This window comes from Thermobia domestica, chromosome 3, assembly GCF_964235325.1.
Source record: "Thermobia domestica chromosome 3, izTheDome1.hap1.1, whole genome shotgun sequence".
Lineage (NCBI taxonomy): Eukaryota > Metazoa > Arthropoda > Insecta > Zygentoma > Lepismatidae > Thermobia > Thermobia domestica.
Genome location: NC_137456.1, coordinates 334,027,883 through 334,049,555, shown reverse-complemented (window position 1 = coordinate 334,049,555; position 21,673 = coordinate 334,027,883). Strand labels below are relative to the sequence as shown.

General features: G+C 33.3%; 1 protein-coding gene across 4 annotated transcripts in view; it reads right to left on the bottom strand.

The window, feature by feature from the left end:
- Positions 1-21,673, bottom strand: part of LOC145681228 (transforming growth factor-beta-induced protein ig-h3-like) — a 211,845-nt gene that overhangs the window by 8,469 nt on the left and 181,703 nt on the right. For 3 of the 4 annotated variants that reach the window (XM_081752771.1, XM_081752774.1, XM_081752773.1), the window contains 5 exons: positions 18,045-18,182; positions 9,460-9,575; positions 7,399-7,589; positions 4,467-4,635; positions 180-338 (listed from right to left, as the gene is read on the bottom strand). In XM_081752771.1, coding sequence (XP_081608897.1) covers positions 180-338; positions 4,467-4,635; positions 7,399-7,589; positions 9,460-9,575; positions 18,045-18,182 — 773 coding nt within the window. The remainder of the gene's footprint in view (positions 1-179; positions 339-4,466; positions 4,636-7,398; positions 7,590-9,459; positions 9,576-18,044; positions 18,183-21,673) is intronic. The other variant, XM_081752772.1, reaches the window with a different exon arrangement.

The window sequence follows — 21,673 nt, the reverse complement described above, 5'->3', positions numbered from 1 at the left end:
GTATTGAGTTATTGAGAGAAAATGTAAATTAGAGGTGCTTAACTTTAACTTTGACTTGATTAGAAGAATCTAATTGATATAAATAAAATCAGGCACTTCATGTAAACAAAGCAATGTTAATAAAAGTGCAACGCAACAGAAAAAAAAGAGAATAAAAATCATGCAGGTGCATTGTTTACCCATGCGGTGCTGTTCTTCATACTCCGACACTTCACCTTCAGCTTTCCGTTCTTTCGAACAATGTCTACCGGGTTCTGTCTCGTTTGGACGTCGTAGTATAAACCTGGCTTAAATGCTTCTGCTGCCATCATATTCTCTACAACGTGATTTTTTATGGTCTGTAATGAAACAAAACAAAATTTAATAATATACTGATCAATTAAGTAAAATAAACTTTTGGTGTTCCATTAGTGGTTTGTTTAACAGACATTTCAAATGCAACTGATTGCCTTTATCATTAGTGTTCCACTAATTTAGGGAATTGTGTCATCATTTTGATATAATTTTTATTCCTATAACTAGGAATGCAATGGATATACCCGATTGCAATGAAATGAGCTGAGCGAGCTTAAACTACGTAATCAGGAAGCGTTTTTCGGTGATTATTCCTCGATGGTACATCGGATTTTTGATTTCGACCTATGTTGTCACTCAGCACGACATACTCTATCAGCGTGCTAAGTTTGGTTGAGATCGGCCAAACGGTCTAGGAGGAAGCGTTTTTCGGTGATTATTCCTCGATGGTACATCGGATTTTTGATTTCGACCTATGTTGTCACTCAGCACGACATACTCTATCAGCGTGCTAAGTTTGGTTGAGATCGGCCAAACGGTCTAGGAGGAGTTCGCGGACAACCAAACGGCTAACCCGAGTATAAGAGCTTCGCTTCGCTCAGCTCAATTATATTGCGTTAAAAATGTGAAGAGAATGAATGAATGAATAATAATAAATATAACAATAATAATAATAATAATAATAATAATAATAATAATAATAATAATAATAATAATAATAATAATAATATAAATTTGGATTAAACTGTACATTATAACAATATTTGATTGTTTCATATTGAATATAAAATTATAACGATTTAAGATTGAAAATATACTACAGTGATTGTACAATTAGAGAAACTTGAAGTTATAAGAACAATGGAGAAATTACCGCACAACAAAAATGTTCCCTGAAGTTAAAAAAAATATATCAAGAGCTTAAATTTCTACTAGTGAAAATGTCTAAATCGCCTACTATACTAGCATTTTTCTTTCAGTATTAAACTAAACTAATCAAAGTTTAAAGAATAAATTATATTCAATTGCATAAAAGGAAAGTTCAAAAAATATGGCAATATGATATTGATCAACTTGCAAAAGACTATAAACTTACTGATGCTTTTAACAAGCAAATAAGCCTGTTGATACAGCAATTCTATCAGAGTTAAGTACAACAGACTTATTATCAGAGTTACGTACAACAAAATGTAAGAGAGGAAACCGTCTCCAAATATGATGTTTTCAATCTAAAGGGAAGGAATTTTTTAAATCGGACGAGCTGTTTGGGCTGTACACTCTTTATGCGCCCAATGTTAAATGAAAATATAACGTTGCCATTTACGGGAGGTGGATAGATTTTGCAAGGGTATGATGAGTGGGTGCATCTTCACGTTAGCGTGAAAGACAGTAGCTTCATTTACTTATGTTGTGGGTCCCAATTATAGCTTATAAGACAATTATAGCTTATAACAAATGAAGATTATGAATAATTTAGTAAACTATAATTACTGCAGTCATAGAATTATTATGCGACAGATCAAACATTTGTAAAATATAGGAATGTTGCTTGTCCGGTGCAACTATTATTAACACCAGTAAAGGTGATGAATGAAATGCAGTCAGTTTCCTTTAAAACGTCTGTTACAGTAAATAAAATACGATGGAACACCGAAAGTTTAATCTATTTAATTAAACATATCTCCCTGAATATAATTAATTTAGCACAGAAACTATAAATTAAGACTAATGCAAATGTTCATATACATCAATAACGCTTTAAAAATCTTTTCAAGGTAAAAAATTAAATGGATGTCATTTTGACTAGCCTTCTAACTGAATCTTCTTGTTGCAGTGCCACTACTGAACTGTTTAATTATAGACATCCTGAATGCATAATTCTTACAAATTAAACTACAAATTGAGAGTCGTAGACAATATTGAAGATAATACAGGGGGGAATGTCAGGTGAATATCAACAATGAAATAAATTATTTTATTATTATTATTATTATTATTATTATTATTATTATTATTATTATTATTATTATTATTTGCGTCTGTTAGAAAAATTTCAAAAATATATGTCTCTATAGTAAGACTATTCTTTATATCAAAGGGAACAAAATTTTTGCTATAAACATGGTGTTACAAAGTCCTGTTCTAGAGTTAGGGTTGTGCGAATATGTTGCCTAGAATTCCAAAATGAAACTCATCTAATATACAAGACTAAAACAATTTAAATTAAACTGATTAAGGACGTATAGAATTAGAAACCACTTCTCGAGGCAAGATTGAAAACTTGCCCACTTTTCTTCGTAAAGTACTGCTGAAAATTTGGGAATACTTTATATGACACTTCTAACTTAAAGATCAATATAAATACTGTGATGAGTAACACTATCCATGGCTTTGGATTGATTATTTTAATAAAAAGCACTACCAAAGCTTAAAACCCACTGTATTTTAAATTATAATATGTAACGGTTTCGGATATCTAACATATCCTTCTTCACACACTATTGAACATAAATGAAAATACAGTCATATATACTGTATAGTCATTGTTATGACAAAGTTTAAATTCTTTAACAGACATATATAGTCATTGATATAAAAAAATATTCTATTTGCTGAGGCAATCAGCCGATCCCATAAGTCTTTGTGTTCAATTTCCAACGAATCACGTTCCTTCATTTTTGGTTCTAATAGGGGCCTTTCTTATTTTCTTTTTCTCTACGCTATTCAAACTTCCTTGCCATAATTCATTAATAGGTAAGCCCCCTATTCAGTTCATCAGTTTATCTCTTCCTACCTTCTTTATCCAATCTGCTTCTTTCCACTTCCTTATTATCATTCTTTTCTCCATCTCCAATACTTCTCCGTCTTATCCCAATTAATTCCGTGATTCTTTTTCGTAACATGTTTGTATATGCCATTGGTATTTTTCTTCCTCGTCACATCATCTTTATGGTATTTTATCCTTTCTTTCATTCCCTTTCCTGTCTCTCCTATATATGACATATCGCAGTTCTCACACCATATCGTGTAGATGACTCCTTCTTTCTCTTCATTAATTTTTTGGTGCCTTTTCTATTCTTCTTCTTTATTGATCTTAATAAACTTTCTCCACTCTTTCTATAAGTTCTGACCCTTCCTTTTTTCAACACATTCTTCAGTTTCTCCGTTTCTTCTTCCATACTTTCTATACCATGCCATTTTCTACTATCGTCATCTTCATTCTCCTTTCTTTCTATCGTCATCTTCATTAAGGATTCAGCAAATAGAATATTTTTTTATATATCAATGAGTATATATATCTGTTAAAAGAATTTAAACTTTTTCATAACAATGATTATATATGTCTGTTAAAGAATTTAAACTTTGTCATAACAATGACTATACAGTATATATGATTGTATTTTCATTTATGTTCAATAGTGTCTGAAGAAGGATATGTTAGATATCCGAAACCGTTACATATTATAATTTAAAATACAGTGTGTTTTAAGCTTTGGTCAGTGCTTTTTATTAAAATAAATACTGTGAATATATATTGGTTTCTGTTTAGTTTAAACGTTCATTCAGTTTAACGGTGTAGCTCTCGAGTTTTAATATCAATATATTATCCAGGTCTGAAACTCAAACAAAGCGTTCAAAGAGTTTATCCATTATTATTTTTTCTTAAACTCATCCTTTGTTCCGTGTATATCAGATCATACATAATTGTTGACTGTCTATTTCACTTACACCTAGCGTATTGAACGATTTTTATGTATCTTCTAGGCATACCTGAGCTTCCTCGTGCTTATATGGTAAGTATAGGCCTACGCTCTTTGCCGTGTGCGACCTGAGTTTCATTTCCAGTGGGTGCTTATATGGTTGCTTATATGGTTCAAATATCTCTTTAAGCTATAGGACCACGTCTCGTATAGCCTCGATGTGATAGGGACGCTAAACAAATTTATACATATCTATTATACATCTATAATTCAATAAATTAATGATGTACAAAATTTCTTAATCTTATGTTAATGCAAAAAACAACTAACAGTATTTACTGAATATGCTACACATCACATGGATGTGTAACTATATTTGTCATACCACTACATGTGTTGATAAATAAAATATTCCATTTTTCTTTTAATTCTTAAGTACTCTAATTATATACTAATAAAAATGATGTTTACCTTTGTGAGGTATGGGAGATCACTCATCATTTTTTCTAATCTGGTTGCTCCTAATCGTGTAAAGGCTTGGTCAGTTGGAACAAAGAACGTATAAGAATATCCTGGCTTCTTGAGTTCCAAGGTCTCTGGGCTTGTCGACATCACCTTCTCCATAGCTTGAAGGAAAATACTAAAAGACAAAATAAAAGGTTACAAAATATATTCTTTCAGTTTGGAACATGTACGTCTATTTCTCTTCAATGAGTCTAATATATGATAGTAATCTTGATACTACCTATGGGTATATAGCATGCTGTAAATATAGTCCAAAATCCGCAACTATTAAAAATATCGACTAAATGTTTTATTATTAGGAACAGTACTAACAAAAGAACAAAAGAAATTACTCTTTCTTTTTAAAGAAAAAATTCAGCTTCTGTAGAAATCATTGTATAAACAGTATTTTAATATTAAGGACAAAGAAAATTTTAAAAAATATAATTTTCAAGCAACATTGTATTCGTCGTACAAATGAATCTGCAAAATATTAAGGACATTTCAATTTTGAAAATGATGAAGTAATATTTGTTGAACGTTGTTTCCTTGAGAAATACGCGTGGGGTGGACGTATAGACTTTTAGTTAGAGATTATCAGAAAGAGACCTTTTTCTAAGATTAAAAAAAAAAAAGAACAATATGAAACACTACTTATATAACAACATGACAATACGAAACATGCGTATATGATAAACCATACTTCCAACTAGGTTTGTTTGGCAAGTAGAGAATCCAATGTAGAGTTTTCTGATTCTGTAGTAGTGATCCTTCCCTTTCTAATTCACAGACTCGGATTCAATTCCCAGTGGGGAGATTCGGTCGTAAAGGTGGAAGAGTTTTTTCAGACAAGCCATTCTCAGTGAGCTTTTTACTGGGTTTTGCTCATTTACACCAGGCAAATGCTAACATACACGTACAGATCCCAGGTCGCTTTCTTCCTTCCATCTTTTCCGGATAGTCAATAGACCTCATTCCTCATACCTGACGAACTGAAGGCCACAGGTGTCCCAAAAAATGTATAAGTAAATAAATAAAACTAATTCGCAGTTTTTCTTTCTTTTTCTTTCTAAAACACTAAATAAACATTAATAATATTTGTGTATCTGTTTTGGCAATGCAGCACCGCCTTCATCAGGCACGTAATGAAATATCAATCAAAGAGAATCAAATATAAACAACGTGTACAGAGGTCACGCTCACTCTTCCCAGAGTCAATCAAGGTTTTCCTTCTTTTTTTCACGTGTACAAAACGTAAACTTTATTTAAGTGTTTGTCACATACTTTCCTCAATTTCTTGCAAATCGGGAATTTCATTTAGTATCTCTCCCAAATCCACCGACGGCTCCGGAGTCGATACTGTGTCTTGCAATGAGCCGTTCTAAACGACCTCATTTATGCGCAAACCCACTATCGCTAACGCGCCTGCTTCCTACTGACTCACCCCGTCGCTACCACTCGGCACCCCTACTATGTTCCTGCCTTGACTCAGTTAGATAACAGTGTCCACCTAGCACAAGTTGGTTCGTGTTTTATGCACTGTAGTTTTTATGACATATGTTCACACTGTATTTATACTCATCACAGTTACAAATAACGAACCGTGATCACTACCAAGTGATTTCGGGGAGAAACTAACTAATACCCTAAATCTCTTTTGAATTTTCTGGGAAGAGTAAGTATGATCTCTTTTCGCTTTATATTTATATTTAAAGTTGTTATTCTTGAATTCGTCTTCCATAAAGTGTCTGATGAAGAAGATGTTTCATAACCGAAACAGTTGCGCAGGTATTATTCATATATTCAATGTTTGGTTACTTTTGTTTTATAGTAGGCCTACATGAATAATTGATAATATTTATTCTGCTGGAATAGATAGTTTATGTACTCTGTATCTGTAAGAAATATAATACGTTGTTAATTATCGATTGTATTTATTGTTCTTTGCCTTCTAATGATTGTAAAAGTTATTTACTAATTTTGTAGTTTTTGTTTTAAAGAGTGTCTACATACAAAACAGAGTAAGTAAGGTTATCTGAGTAACCAAAATGGATTATCTACAAAAAGGTTCAGATGAAACGATAACCATATAATAATCACAATTTCAAACTTTAATTAACACTTTGGTCTTAATAATGGTGACATACAGTGGTCCTATTCAGCCAGTTCGCACCGGTTCGCCGAAACCGGTTGTTACAATATTTCGAGTTCGCACAACCGTTTCTTATAACCAGACATAACAATAATTTTACCCACTTATAACCAGGAACATTATATTTTAGTTTAACTATCTTTGTTTTCAGAAATTCTTACAGCTAAAGTTAAACATATGATCTCTCAGAAAAAGATATAAGTGTTCATTTTTAAATCTCAAATACTCAGACATAAAGAATGAGAACTGGGATCACATGAATGTAGTGATGAAAGTTATTTATATTTGAAAGACATAATACCATTATCAATAATTTTCGATCCCTTACTGGATTAAGGTCTTTCCAATACTTTCTGACAACCGTCTATCTTGGATAATTCGTTTCCAAGATATTCGCAGTGCTACTTGATTTCGTCACACCACCCTGTATTAGGGTGCAGTGTAGGTCTCTACTTGTCACTTTGGTATCCAGTAAAAAATCTTTTGTTTACTTTCTATCTCTCTCTCTCTCTCTCTCTCTCTCTTTCTCTATCGATATATATATTACTTACCATTTGTTAAGTAATTAGAATAATACACTGTTTGACACAATACCCCTAAAGATAACACAGTCCTAGAAGTGATACTAGTCACAAATAAACACATAAATTACCAAAATGTTAAGAATTCTTCGAATTAAACATAGGGAAAAAATCATTTTAGCATTTCGCATACACTTGTATATTAAATAAAATACATCTTCCGTACCTGAAGTTACCATTTTTCCTGAGGATATCTCCTGCTGAATCGTTGGATGGAAACAAGGCCTTGTTGATTATGTGAACACATCCATTCATTCCCTCCAAGTCGGCCTTCTCTATGATCGCGTTCTCCACTCCAATTGCTTTTCTATAGACTAAAAGCCGCAGAGAATTCTCTTCGTCCAAAGATGTCATTACCTAATAAAACAAACATGTACATTTAAAGGAAAAAGATGACGCGATTATATATTCTGTAGTAAGAGTTCTGTAGTAAAGGAAATGTTTTCTAATCATATGTCTAAAATTCAAAAAATCGTATTTATTTTAATTTAATCTTATTATACTCATATTTCTATAAAATCACAAAGTATAATAAGTGTGATTGGTAACACATTGTGGATATTATTTACTTCTGAAATAATTTACTTTATGTCAACAAACACTGAATAATTTTCGTAATTGTGTCCAAATTTTATTACAAAGATTACTCTTATTTTTAAAGTTATGAAGAAAACTGTAACGATTCCACAGAAAGGCATGTCTACATTTGCTTTCAGAAGACATTATTTGAAAACAATAAATATTTAATAAACTAATTTGACTACAATTCTTTTAGTATCACGAGGTTCTGCGTTCATTAACACCGCAAGTAGTAAATTCAGTTTTTGAATGAAAGTTAGTTGGAAGTTTTAAAATTTAACCAAAGAAACAACATTATACGTAAACGATTTTGAATCAAAATGTATGATATTTGCGAAGTTCTTTGCAAGTTTTGAATGAGCGTAAGAGCAGCAGTTTTCGTGATAATATAATTTTGTTTTTTTCAGCTGAGGTAATGAACCACAAAGTTTTCCCTTATCTTTGCTTTTTTAATTTATTAATTTATTTATTTATGTATTGTTTAATTATAAGTTACCAGCTCTTAATTAAAGTACCACTTCTTGCGCGTAGTACATCCAATCATTATTCAATTTTCGTTTCTTTCGGTGTAACTTCTCCTCTATTCGAAGCTCCACAGAGTGGAAAAGAAATATTTACAAAGATAATGAAAATTAAATACCAGCTGGATATTTTCCGCGCAAGAATTGGTGCTTATTTTGAGATTTGATGAATTACATTTTTTTAAAAAATGCTTCCAGTCTTACTTTTTCGATTAGAAAAAGCATGACCCCACATTAAGCTGTAGGTCCAAGTCTTAAATAGCCTCGGTGGCTAAATGGGCTAAACCCCAAAACAATGTATCAGATAAATGCTGAAGACGAAATTTCACAAAATAGCAATTTTAAGTTTCCAGTTCCAGCCATAAAATGAAAAACTTTGGTTAAGTTAATTACAAGATTCGAACAGATCTACTGTATAACGATAACAAATCTATTGAGCAATTAAAAAATATCAACACGGCAATTTTAACAAACCTGCTACACAATTCGAACAAATCCACTCCAAAATTCAAACTTTAGTTTCCGTGATTACTGCTCACTTTCAAAGCCACCAAGACTTACTCTGTTACTTTCAATTGGAAACCCCCCTTCCCGTAACAAAAAAAAAAAAAAAAAAAAAAAAAAAAGAATTTACATTGAAAACTATTCTTCTGTACCTGAGAGCATGAAGTGCGTAAGTCACAAATCCTTGTTTTCCAGAAAACAGCAAAAACACTTACTTAAGCCCTAAATACATATTTGACATACGACATTATATACTTGGTTAATTACGTCATCAACTCGTATACAACAAAATACAACGAACCATTTTTTGCTGACCTCCAAAAGATGTACAAAACCGGTTTTAACTCATTTTCACCAAAATTAGACTTACGCACTTCATGCTCTCAGGTACAGACTTCTTCATCAAGGTTAATCATTCATTTTAATTAACAAGAATTAACACTTACTTATGTATATTATAATAAGAAAATAAAACAAACTGAAAATATATTCAAATTTATTGTTTGCTCATAGCATATATTAATTACCAAAAAAAATAACAAATATTATTTGAGCTTTATAAAATATTGACGATAAGAAAAGAAAAATCTTATATTAATTAGATACTAACGAAATCCAAATACCTGATTATCACTGATTTTGTTACTCTTTATTCTTCCTTGGACAGCATGATACAAAACAAATCTTCGCGCTCTTTCTCTATTAGATCGTAATTCTTCAAGTAAACTTGATGGCAGAGCTGAAAACAAAGAAATCAAAAAATAAGCTGTTAAATCTTATCTTAGATGTTATTGATAAAGTTTAAATATTGTTTATCAACATACAGTTATAATTTGTACTAAGCTTTAGATAAAAAAAAATTGTTTCAAATAATTAATTCTATGTTATTTGTTATTCTATGTTCTTCCAAATACCATACATTACATATATTTTGAATATGATCACTAAAGCATAATGACCTGTCAAATGTTATAGTGTGGTATGTTAGCGTAAGTATCCTGCATTTCCGGTTACCAGCATGAAAGTTTGCCATTTTGTTACATGTCCAATCAAGGTTGGAAAATTACCGGGAGACAGTACGTAGGACCATTATGGTCGACACTGGACGCCATATTGGAAAATGATTAACTTCTAACAACTTAATCTAAATATTTACATGAAAGCTTTAGAAAACACTTTTCTTCTTTCCAGTCTGCTGCCAAACAGAATAAGAAACAGTTAATAGCAAAAATTTTCCGATTTTAGTCATTTAACCCTTTGGGGACCGATGGAACAGATCTGTACCATAGCGTCGACCTTCGGAATTTGCCTTATAAGTCTCTAGTTTAGCTTTTTACACTTTTTGCCATTTATTTAAGTGTGAAAGCATCAAAAAACGTGTTTTATGGGCATTTTCTAGTCACGCGTGCGATGCCTACGGGTGGTGACGTCACGAACATTAAAGAAGAAAAAAATTGGGTAAATTTTAGAGCTTTTTTGGGATTTTTTGACACGTTCTTGTTTATTCTAAGATCATGGTTCGTACCTCTTTGTGTTCATAATGAATCACTGTTTCCAACTGTACTATTACAATTCCCCTATTGTGTATCCGAAGTGAGAAAATCGCGTCCAAATTGAAAAAAAGAGATTATTTCAGGAAAAATTTCCCTTTTTCGTGATTTCTGCTCCTGAGGGACACGATAGGGATATGCGACTGGTACCATTTGAAAGCTACCCTAATTTGGTACGAAATCGTTTGCGAATTATAATCCTCGGATAAATAGGGACGTGTTAGGGATTTTTCCTTTAAAGTAGTACGAGTTATGCTTTCCATGTGGGGGAATTTTCTTTACCACCCTTGGTTTTCAAGATGGGAAATCGATATTTTCCACAGATATTACATACACCATGTAGTATGTTTTAGGTGATTTTGAGATCCAAGCGTTAACACAGGGGGGAGAGGGACCCAAACTTGAAAAAGAGTGATTTTTCTGACAAAATTTCTCTTTCGAGGTAATTTTCGGTTCACAGGCACATGGTACCCACATGCAAGTGGTACCACTCGAAAGGTTGATTCATTATAAAGACAACAAGGTACGATTCATGTTTCTACGAAGAATAATATTTATGCTGAAGCTCATTGAAAAACAATTGACTGACAATGTATTATTGGGGGAAATTGGTAAATCGGCTAGAGCATCTACACTAATTTTGGGGGGACCATTCTTCATACTTCATTCTACTCACTATAAAGCAATTTTTTTCGGTACCACTTGCATGTTCGTGTCATGTACCACTTGCATGTTCGAGTGGAGATATTTGTGCCTTTTGTAATTTCCGGTTTTCACACTTTGGGCGGGAATTTCTCGCCTTAGGTGCAAAATAAGGAAATTTGACTAGTGCAGTTGGAAACGCAGCTTCATTACAAAAAACGAGGTATGAACCATGATCCTACGATAAATAGTCTTGTTGTAATAGCTATTTGACTGAAACTCTAAAATTTACCTAAAAAGGTAATGTCCCATAAGGGTAATTGCATGAATGGCCTCCCCGGTCACCCGACCTCACTGTGAGTTTTTATTGTAGAGGTGTATATCAAATACAAACTAATACAGTTCTTCATTCTACAACTTTAATACGTTTGCTACAATGTTACATATCTACATAACTCATATACACTTTCACATTTAAAAAAACAAGTTCATCTGCTGTGTTCATAGTGATATCACTGTGAGCATTGTCCTTCACATTCGCAAAACAACGTACAGACGACGCCGTTCTTAATACAAGTACATTTCCCAGTACAGCGCAGTTTGCAACGGCATGTCACCAGTTGTCGACTGTTATCAGACATACTCCTCAATGTAGTCCACACAGGTTGGTAACCGAGTCGTCATCTGTTTCCTTCCAACCCCAGTTCAGGGGTTCAACTTCATGCACATCCTTTTTGAGGCACTGTCGCCAGATCTTGTACTGGAGAATTGCTCTTCTTGTGTGGAGATTCAATGCGTCTTTAGTTGGAGGTATTCTGTTTATTGTGCGAATTTTCTTGCTGAATGGAATACGTCTGGTTTCGTTGACTTCCTTGATCTGTAGTACATGAGCGTCACAAGCCGCTGGATTAGCATGCGAGATTGGTAGCTTACAACATGTGAAAATGAACGACTGAAAGTTCCCGGAAAGCTGTATCCACTTCTCTAAACGCCATTCACGTATTCCATGCACTTGTCTTGCCAACGCTAAGAAAGGCTGATACTGTGTCACAGCCCGTAAAACTGTGAAAAAACGACAGCAAATCTATCGTTCCAGAAGGTAAGTTCGTGCACATGGTATGTATAGGAATGAAACGTCGCATTTTTGCAGAACCACAATCAATCCATAGTTTCTCCAGAGTGGGTGACAGATGCAGAAACACAAAGAGAGCGATAACAACAACATCGGAGACAACTGTACGAACTGTAATATTTTTGTGTCCCTTCTCGGCGGCATGGCGGACGTGCAGAAAGATTCTTTTATCAGCTTCTATGTGGGATGAGGGAGAAATACCAGTAATATCTAAGTCTGAGGAAGAGGATAAGACTTGATTTCCTCTTGTGCAGAATATTCCTCTTTCTGAAATATCAGCCGCAGTTATTGTTTCGGCGAGGTAAGGAAATAGCCTTTCCTTGTTGTCATCGTTTGCAAGGAACTTCTGGAATTTTTTTGGAAGCGGTCCCGTTGGCTTAACAACAAAGCGGTCGCCCTGCCCACGCGTCTGTGTTTTCAAGCTCTTTCCAATGTAGCGGTCAAAGACAACCTCTAAGCGTTTAGTGTCTCGAAGTGTGAAAGAAACCCAGTTATTCACAACTGCGGCATATTCTGCAAATGTTTTCGCTGCTCGTGGTTGCAGTTGGTGTACCAGCATCGCTCCATCGACGACAAGACAAGAGGAATGGGGGATGATAGTACTTGTACACCCATCAAATTTTTCAAAACATTTCAAAATATCTGATTTAGAGATAAAGTGTGAGATCTCCAAATTCAGATATTGATGGAGGATAAGTTGTGTTCTCATGAAAAAAGAATTCTCTGATATCGCCCTCCCTTTCCTGACATGCTATGAACATCTTTCAGAACAGATTAGAATCTTTGTGTGCACTAGCAAGTTTCATCTTATCTTTGCATCGAACTTTCAACGAGCTCAGTTGAAAAGCTGCATATTAACTTTCTTTATAACACCGTGTATGGACTGCTCGCATGTTCTTCCGTTTCCTTCCACTTTCTTCATTCCACCATTTCATTCATTTTTCATAATCGCCGTCTCCTATAGCCTAACCGGCATAACCGTGGGACGTAAAACTTACTTAAGATTTCATTTTATTTCACAACAGTATTATTTTTGGTGTACACAAAATAACTGCCCCCCAGAATACCTGCGCCCTTTCACTAGCCCCCTTCAAGAAATTAAAGCTATTGCCGTTATTGTCTAGCAGTTCACAGTCTTCTATAGGCGTTTTACCTGTGAATTTGAGCCCAAAGACGGTGTAAATCGGACAACATTTGGGGAACTTGTGAAAAGTAGGCCATATTTCAAGATGGCGCCCAGAGTCAGACGAAACATATTGTGAAGCTGTCTCCCGGCTTTTTTCTCATTTATATGTTGCGTTAAACACACTGACCAAATTTCGTGCTGGTAACCGGAAATGCGCGATCCATACAAATTATTGCACTTACGGACCGTACTATTAATGTTAATGTTATATAAATCTTCCATTGTGTCAGCTTTCTGTATTATAGTACCTCATATTTCGTATTGACTAATATGTTATTGTGATTTGTTACGTGTTTCATGCACTTAGTTTTCAAACAATTTATATTTATACCATTATCTTTCCAGCATGTAATGATACTACTCAAGTCTCCGTGGAGTCTTAACGTTGTCCTCAATATTGTTTACTACTCTAAAAAGCTTAATGTCATCAGAATACAGTAAAATATTAGAATAATTTAAAACTGTTTGTAAGTCATTAAGAGCCTGCCTTACTAAAAATGCAAAATTTACATTATTATTATTATTTTTTTTTTTTTTTTTTTTGCTTGTTTTTCATAGGTGAAAGGAGATAATGAAATGCAACCTTACCACATAGATAATGTTATTCTACAACAGAAAATATGAACCTGAAGAATGTTCAGTGTTACCATCCATAGAAATTACAGTCTTGCCAGAATAACAACGCCCCTAAAATCTAAGTTAAGCCAGCGACTAGAGGAACGAACTCAACTGCATTTGATTACGTATCATATTGTTTTGGTTTCCTGTGAACTACTTTTTAAATAATAGTTGTATTTAGTTTGTAATAAACAAAATTGTTTTAACACTTTAACCGAAACGTGGGTCTCTCAGACCCAGTGATACTTTTACAACACAATGGTGGCACCCCTGGTTGCTGGTGAAAGTTTAAATTTATTTGGCTCTTTTATTTTATACGTTCATATACCATGTATATGAAACAAAACTTAAATACATTTCAAAGTAAATGTAAAACAAAATTGACTTATGGGTCTCTGAGATCTTGTGTTTCTCATAACATTTCTGAAACACATGTTTCGGTTAAAGTGTTAACATACAGTTATTAAAACTAAATAATAATATTATATAAAAAGTAGTCCACAGGAAATCAAAACAACACGATACGTAACCAAATGCAGTTGAGATCGTTCCTCAAGTCGCTGTATTAACTTAAATTTTAGGGGCATCGTTATTCTGGCAACACTGTAATTTCTATGGATGGCAACACTGAAAATTCTTGAGGTTTATATTTTGTGTTGTAGAATAACATTATCTATGATTGTGGTAAGTTGCATTTCATTATCTCCTTTTACTTATTAATAAACAAGCAAAAGAAAAATAGTAAATTTTATATTATTTTTACTGTCAGGCTCTTAATAAAAATTGAGAAAAGCAATGGACCCAGAGAAGAACCTTGAGGAACTCTCTTACTGATAGTAGATGAATCTGACAGGACATTTATAATTTTAATTTGGTATGTTCTACCAGTCAAAATAGCTTGCAAAAAATTCTAGATACAAGGGAGTTATAATAATAATAATAATAATAATAATAATAATAATAATAATAATAATAATAATAATAATAATAATAATAACAATAGTTTAATAATAATTTTCTGAAGTGCTAAGAAGCGATTAGCCAAGTACAGCATTATGTCAGATTAAGAATTTTTCCGGGCGAAACCATTAGAAATACAGATAAGAAGGTACCAGCTTAATTTGTTACAATCTCAAATCAGTTTGATATGAACAATTCGAGGTTTGTTAATATAAAGAACACTATATTATTAAAACACTGAAGATGAAATTAGTGTTATTTTATGATGCTGTTTGCTCTTTTCTTCTTTCTGGATTTTCTGAATAGCTTATTTATTATAGAAGTTAATGTATGTCATTTTTTGACTTATTCTATCTGAAACGAGGAAGTTATAATTAAATACTTTGAATTAGATATGTACTGAGATTTTACATTACTAAACCTTGTTTACTTTTAGAGTGATTAGATAAATTAACGAGAAGTCTCCACAGTCGATTGTAATGTTATTGTGAAATTTCGTCATTAATCGTTGGCCTTTCACTTGAGTCCAGTTTTTCGATCAACATCATGGCGAATAGTGGTGAAGCTTCTATTCTTCTGTCTCTATGCAAGTGTATAAAACACAAGGCAGGCAAACTATTAACAGGGACGGAAATGTCGAGAAACACCTGAATTTTATTTACATTAGCATCGTCTAAAAGTGAACATCGTTTAGTGATTTTCAAAATTTAAATTTATTGTTCATTGTTTATAAGAAAAAGCAACAACTTTTTTCTTAACGAATTTGTTTTGTACCTGATCTAGTTTTTGAGAGTCCCCTTTTACTGCAGAGTTACAAACTACACATCTATATTCTAATTTTGATTGACCCGAAACTTTGTACAACGAGATATACAAGTTAATGTTTTTAAAATTCTTGTATTAGGTTAAAAGAAAGCCTGAAAGTCTCATAGCATTTTTACATATTAAATTTGCATGTTGTGCTGTATGATTGCGAACCATGGTTGCTTACTCTGAAGGAAGAATGCGGACTGAAAATATCTAAGAATAACAACCTGAGACAAATATTCGGATCCAAAAGGAATGAGAATGCGGGAAACTTAATAACGAGGGCCTGCATAATTTGTACCGTTTACTAAACATTGTTAGGGTCATCAAATCTAGGAAGGATCAAGTGGGCAAGTCATGTAGCCAGAATGGAAAAAAATTGAACGCTTTCTAAGTTTTGACTGAAAACCCAATCAGAAAATGTCCATTAGGAAGACCCAGGTGCAGATGAAAGGACAATATGAACATAGATCTCGCAGAAGTAGAAGTACAAAATAGAAACTGAATCCAGTTGGCTAAGGACAGAACTCAATGGAGAGCTTTTATGAACGCGGCATCGAACCTTAGTGTTCCAAAGATCATAGAGTTAGTTAGTTAATTTTACATGTGTATCAAGCAAAAGTTTTCTCTCAAATGTTATTCTTAAGTTCCTTCTATTTTTGTTTCTATATTTATGTCGTTTATAAAATAATTGTTCATTGCATAATTTATTTTGCTCGTCTATGACAGCATGTATATAGCAATTGTACTTTTATTAGACTAATTGACTATTGCAAGTAAAGAACTCTAAAAACTATCTACGTCATTATACGTAATCTCTAATAACATTGTGCAATTTTAAATCATCAGCATGCATAAAGAAACCGACATTATTTATTAATTGTTATAAGTCGTACATAAATATTTAGTAATAATAATAATATAGACACAAGTGCATTTTCCATTTTATATGAAAACAAAGTTCTTTTGCACTCCGACAGCATTCACTGACACCAAGAAGGTAAACTAAAAGTAATTTTTCTTTTAGGCAACTTTTTTTCTAATATATATATATATATATATATATATATATATATATATATATATATATATACAGTGGCGGGTTTAAGGGAGGGGCTATAGGGGCTATAGCCCCCCCCCCTTGACGCTCAGGTATACACTGGATAAAATGGGCTTCAATTCTGCTTTAAACTGGATAAAACGGTAAAATATGGTTTAGCCCCTCCTGGATCCGCCCCTGTATATATATATATATATTTGTAACATCTCTTGAGTTTAAAGAAAAATAAACATTTATGCAAGTTTTGACTGAATACGTCGAATTTATCTAAATTGGTAAAATAATAATAATATTAATAATAATAATGTATGGCATTTTACTGATTCATTTGCATCTGAAACCCTTTCCATGCATTTAATATATTTTATGAAATTCCATTATTCCTCCCTGTAACTGGATAGATCGATTTGATTCCAAAAATAACATTTCAAATACAGTTAACCAAGTTCAAGTTCTAGCTCAGCAATTGGATTCAAATATGCCGAAGGCATATTTTTAGTAAGGTTCCAGATGAAGGGAAGAAAGCTAAGAGATGATTTACTTCGTTTCCGTCTACATCCTCAAACAGGTGTCTAATAATATTATTTTAATCAAGAATAAAATCATTTGAAAGGAGACACTATGAGAGCTACTTAACGCTTATCTTGGCTATATTCCTCGAAGAGACAAGTTTGCCGGTATTACCCCCAAACTTTCATTCTATTATTATTATTATTATTATTATTATTATTATTATTATTATTATTATTTTATTATTGCTGTATCTTGGTTTAAACCGGTTTCAGCTTAATAATCTGATGGCGATCTCTCACAAGTGCAGATTATTTGAAGACTTCTCAGAAAAAAAGAAACTTTCAGACTATATGAGAAGTGTCTAGTATTGCTGATTTTTGTACATTTGTTAGGAGATGTTTTGTATTTGTCTGTTTAAATTGCGTCACAATACCTTTAGGGACAATTGCAGTGGCTGAGGTAATGATTGCTTTTATTGTAACTTCGTGATATTTACATATCTTCTTGATTTCGTCTGCCAGGTCTTTATATTTGCTTATTTTTGTACTGAATATTGTATGTATGTTATGATTCAATAGTATTGCTATATCTATGAGGGTTACTTCTTGGACAATTTTATTATTATTATTCAAAATGTTCTTATATCGAATGCTTTTTATTTGAGTGACCATTTCAGACTATTTGAATAAAAAGAAATTACAATTACATACGTTTTTTCAATCTCTTCTAAGAATACTTACAGTACATAGCTGCTTCGGAAGGTGCAAACAATGTGTACTCTCCAAAATTTTCAAATAAATCTTCAACACCAGCTACTCTGATCAACTGAAGGAAAGCAAACATCTTCTCCTGCTCCAGCAACTGTACAATACTCTTCGCTGTGGGGAAAAAGTTGAAAAATAAAATTAATATCCACGAGGAAAGAAAAGTACTCTAACATGGACAAATTCAGCAACAAAAGAAGGAAAAAAGTAGTTGGATAATGGTAATGTAAGAATAATAGCTCATTAAAGCACTGTATGTTTATTTTCTGTATGTTACCCAGATCAATAGCACACAAGGAATTTAACTTATGATCCTGATCATTAATTATTATCAAAATCACTAGGATATTTTCATCTGTTAAAATACAGTTATCAGTAACTTATTGTTTAAGAAGACTCACTGGAGAAAATAATACTTTATTTAATTAGCTAAAAAAGGAATAATCTTTTTTTCTTAAAAAAAATAATGAAATTTTATAATATATTAATTGTGTAATAAAACTGCATACAGAATAAAGTAAATTTTCAGTTTACACAATTCTGACATCTGATTTCTTGTGTGGATCTTCTCAATCACTCACATTGCTTGAAGTTGAAATTGGATAATGCTAAAGAAGGTCAAATTCAAGGTCTACCCCAATTTGGAGGCAGACTTTGACCAAAAAAATCAGAGACCATCCACCACAACCTAAATGTAGTTATGACTAACAGCGCAAACATGGGTTGAATATCATATTCACCCCTTTCACCTTAAAACTACTAAATACACAACCTTTGCGAACTAGAAAAAAGTATGAATTTAAGTGCCTTTAACCCTTCACGCTTATTTTCTTCCTTTGAATCTCATCCCCACCAATTACTTACTCTACCCTAGCCGAGAGTTAGGACATCTCGCACACATCGGGATGCTTTCACGCACCTCCTCTGTTATTTAATATATATAGATAAATTTAATCATTTTTCCGTACTGTTTCCCATCCTATTTGATGAAACATTAGGCGAAAGTACCTACAGAGTACCATTTATATTTTGTGATGGTGTGTGTTTGGTGTTTTATCCAGACATGTTAGGGAGAGGATCCTCCCACCAATGTTTTAATATCCCCAATTTGTTCTGAAGATATAGGTGTAGTATGAAATGAATAGGCCCTCCCCTTACAGCTTTAGTTTCCTATCCGAAATCGATAATATTGGATAACGCATTGTATATGTTTCTTTATTCTCTAGTAAATGTTTCTCTGTTTCCGATTCATGATTTCTTTATTCCAGCTATATATAAATCAAGATAAAACAGAAACAAAAACAAACACAATAAAACTACACACAAAAAGCGAGGAGAACTATTATCTTTTCCAGCGCATCATCCCTCAGAGCTACAACACCTTGCGCTAGTTGCAGCTAATGAATTAATTTTCTTCTTTCATTAGAAAATTCTAAAGATTAAACGAAATAATTGAATGTCAATGTAAAATTTAACACGAAAGTACAAAATGCAAGGATTAAAGACAGTATAAAAATAATTAGGATTCGGTGCATATTATCCATACAGGGCCAATGTACTCTAAACATATAAGACGTCAAATTAAAATAAACCTGAAACATGAAATAAGAACAAAATTACATTATGCATAATTATAAATAATAGAACATGTAATGATCAGAATAGTTACCGTACAATAGTACAACATAAAAAATGTTTACCCACATACAAAGTGTACACATTAACTGTTAACAAATATGAACTTTTGGGTATTATAATGGTTATACACTCAACACTAGCTACAATTTAATTTTTTCACAGATATTTAAAAGTTAAGTGTATAAGTTACGTCATTATTATTCAACTTTGTTCCGGAGTACAATCAAAGATAGAAGCCAGGGTCTAGAATTGAATGGTATTCACCAGGTTATGGCATATGCTGATGATGTAAATTTAATAGGGGATGATAGAAGAACAATAGAAAGAAATGCAGAGGTCTTATTAAACGCTTGCTGGGACATGGGTTTAGAAGTAAATGCAGAAAAAACAGTTACACAAGTGTTATTAACATATTTAGTGCTTTGGTCAGTTTTGTTTTATTAATATTTATGTAATTTAAAGAGCATACGCATGATATTCAAGTTACAACAAGTTATATCCAAACTGGCTCACACAACTTTTAGACTTCTAAACTGTCCTGTGCGTAAATATAGAAAGTCTTATAAAATGAATTATCCATTCTTCCGCTTCCCTTTTTGTCTGTCTGTCTGAGAACAAGTATCAGACCAAAACCGGTACGAAATAACAAGAAACTGAAGAGAGACTTGAACTTTTCCTGGCGACGTGATTTTAATAAGTCTTCTTGGGCCATCAGTCAGGTGAACATATTGTTATCCTATATTTCGAATGCAGATATCGCATTCATCTTCAGAAATTGTAATCAAGAGACAGAAGACATGACTACTTATATATATATATATATAGTGACTATTTAGGAGCAGAGCTATGGATGGGGACTTGGGATCGGCTGTAGGAAATGCTGATTTCTGATTAGCTGAGGGATGCTGGCTCTTGATTGGCTGTTGTTGTGGCTACGAGAAATGGCTCTGTTGAATATCTGTTTCTTGTTCCTGAAAAGGACCGACCAGATAGAGTTGAGTTGAAGCCCATTGTCTCTATTAAGACTGTTCCTTTCCCGTGAGATAGCTATGGCTTTCTTTACTGTTCTGTCCCAAAAATTGATGCACTTGGCTACCATGGTGGTATTTGCAAAATTAATTCTATGTCCAAGCTCTAGGTTACGCTCTGCTAGTCCTGATTTTTCGGGTTGGTGAAGTCTTATGTAACTGTTGCGTTCTTTACAGGTTGTTCTATTGTACGTCCAGTCTGTCCTATGTATTCTCTGCCACGTTCACATGGTATACGGTATACGCCAGGAGTGCGCAGGTGAAAGTCGTCTTTCACTGTTTGAGTAATGATCTGATGTTGGCTGGAGGTTTATGAGAACTTTTATATCATATCTGGCAAGTATTTTGCTGAGTTTGCGGAGGTGCAGCCGACGAAAGGCAATACTGTAGTATAGAATCACAAGTCCCTAAATAGTCACTGTATATACATGCTCACGTTTCCGGTCTCTTAATTACAATCCCTGAACATAAATGTAATGTCTGTATTCGAAACGTCAGATGTTAATACCTTCACTTGACTGATAGCCCGGGAAGACTTATTACAATCCCTGAAGATGAATGCAATGTCTGTATTCGAAACGTCGGATGTTAATACCTTCACTTGACTGATAGACCGGGAAGACTTATTACAATCCCTGAAGATGAATGCGATGTCTGTATTCGAAACGTCGGATGTTAATACCTTCACTTGACTGATAGCCCGGGAAGACTTATTACAATCCCTGAAGATGAATGCAATGTCTGTATTCGAAACGTCGGATGTTAATACCTTCACTTGACTGATAGCCCGGGAAGACTTATTACAATCCCTGAAGATGAATGCGATGTCTGTATTCGAAACGTCGGATGTTAATACTTTCATCTGGCTGATAGCCCGGGAAGACTTATTACAATCCGTGAAGATGAATGCGATGTCTGCATTCGAAACGTCGGATGTTA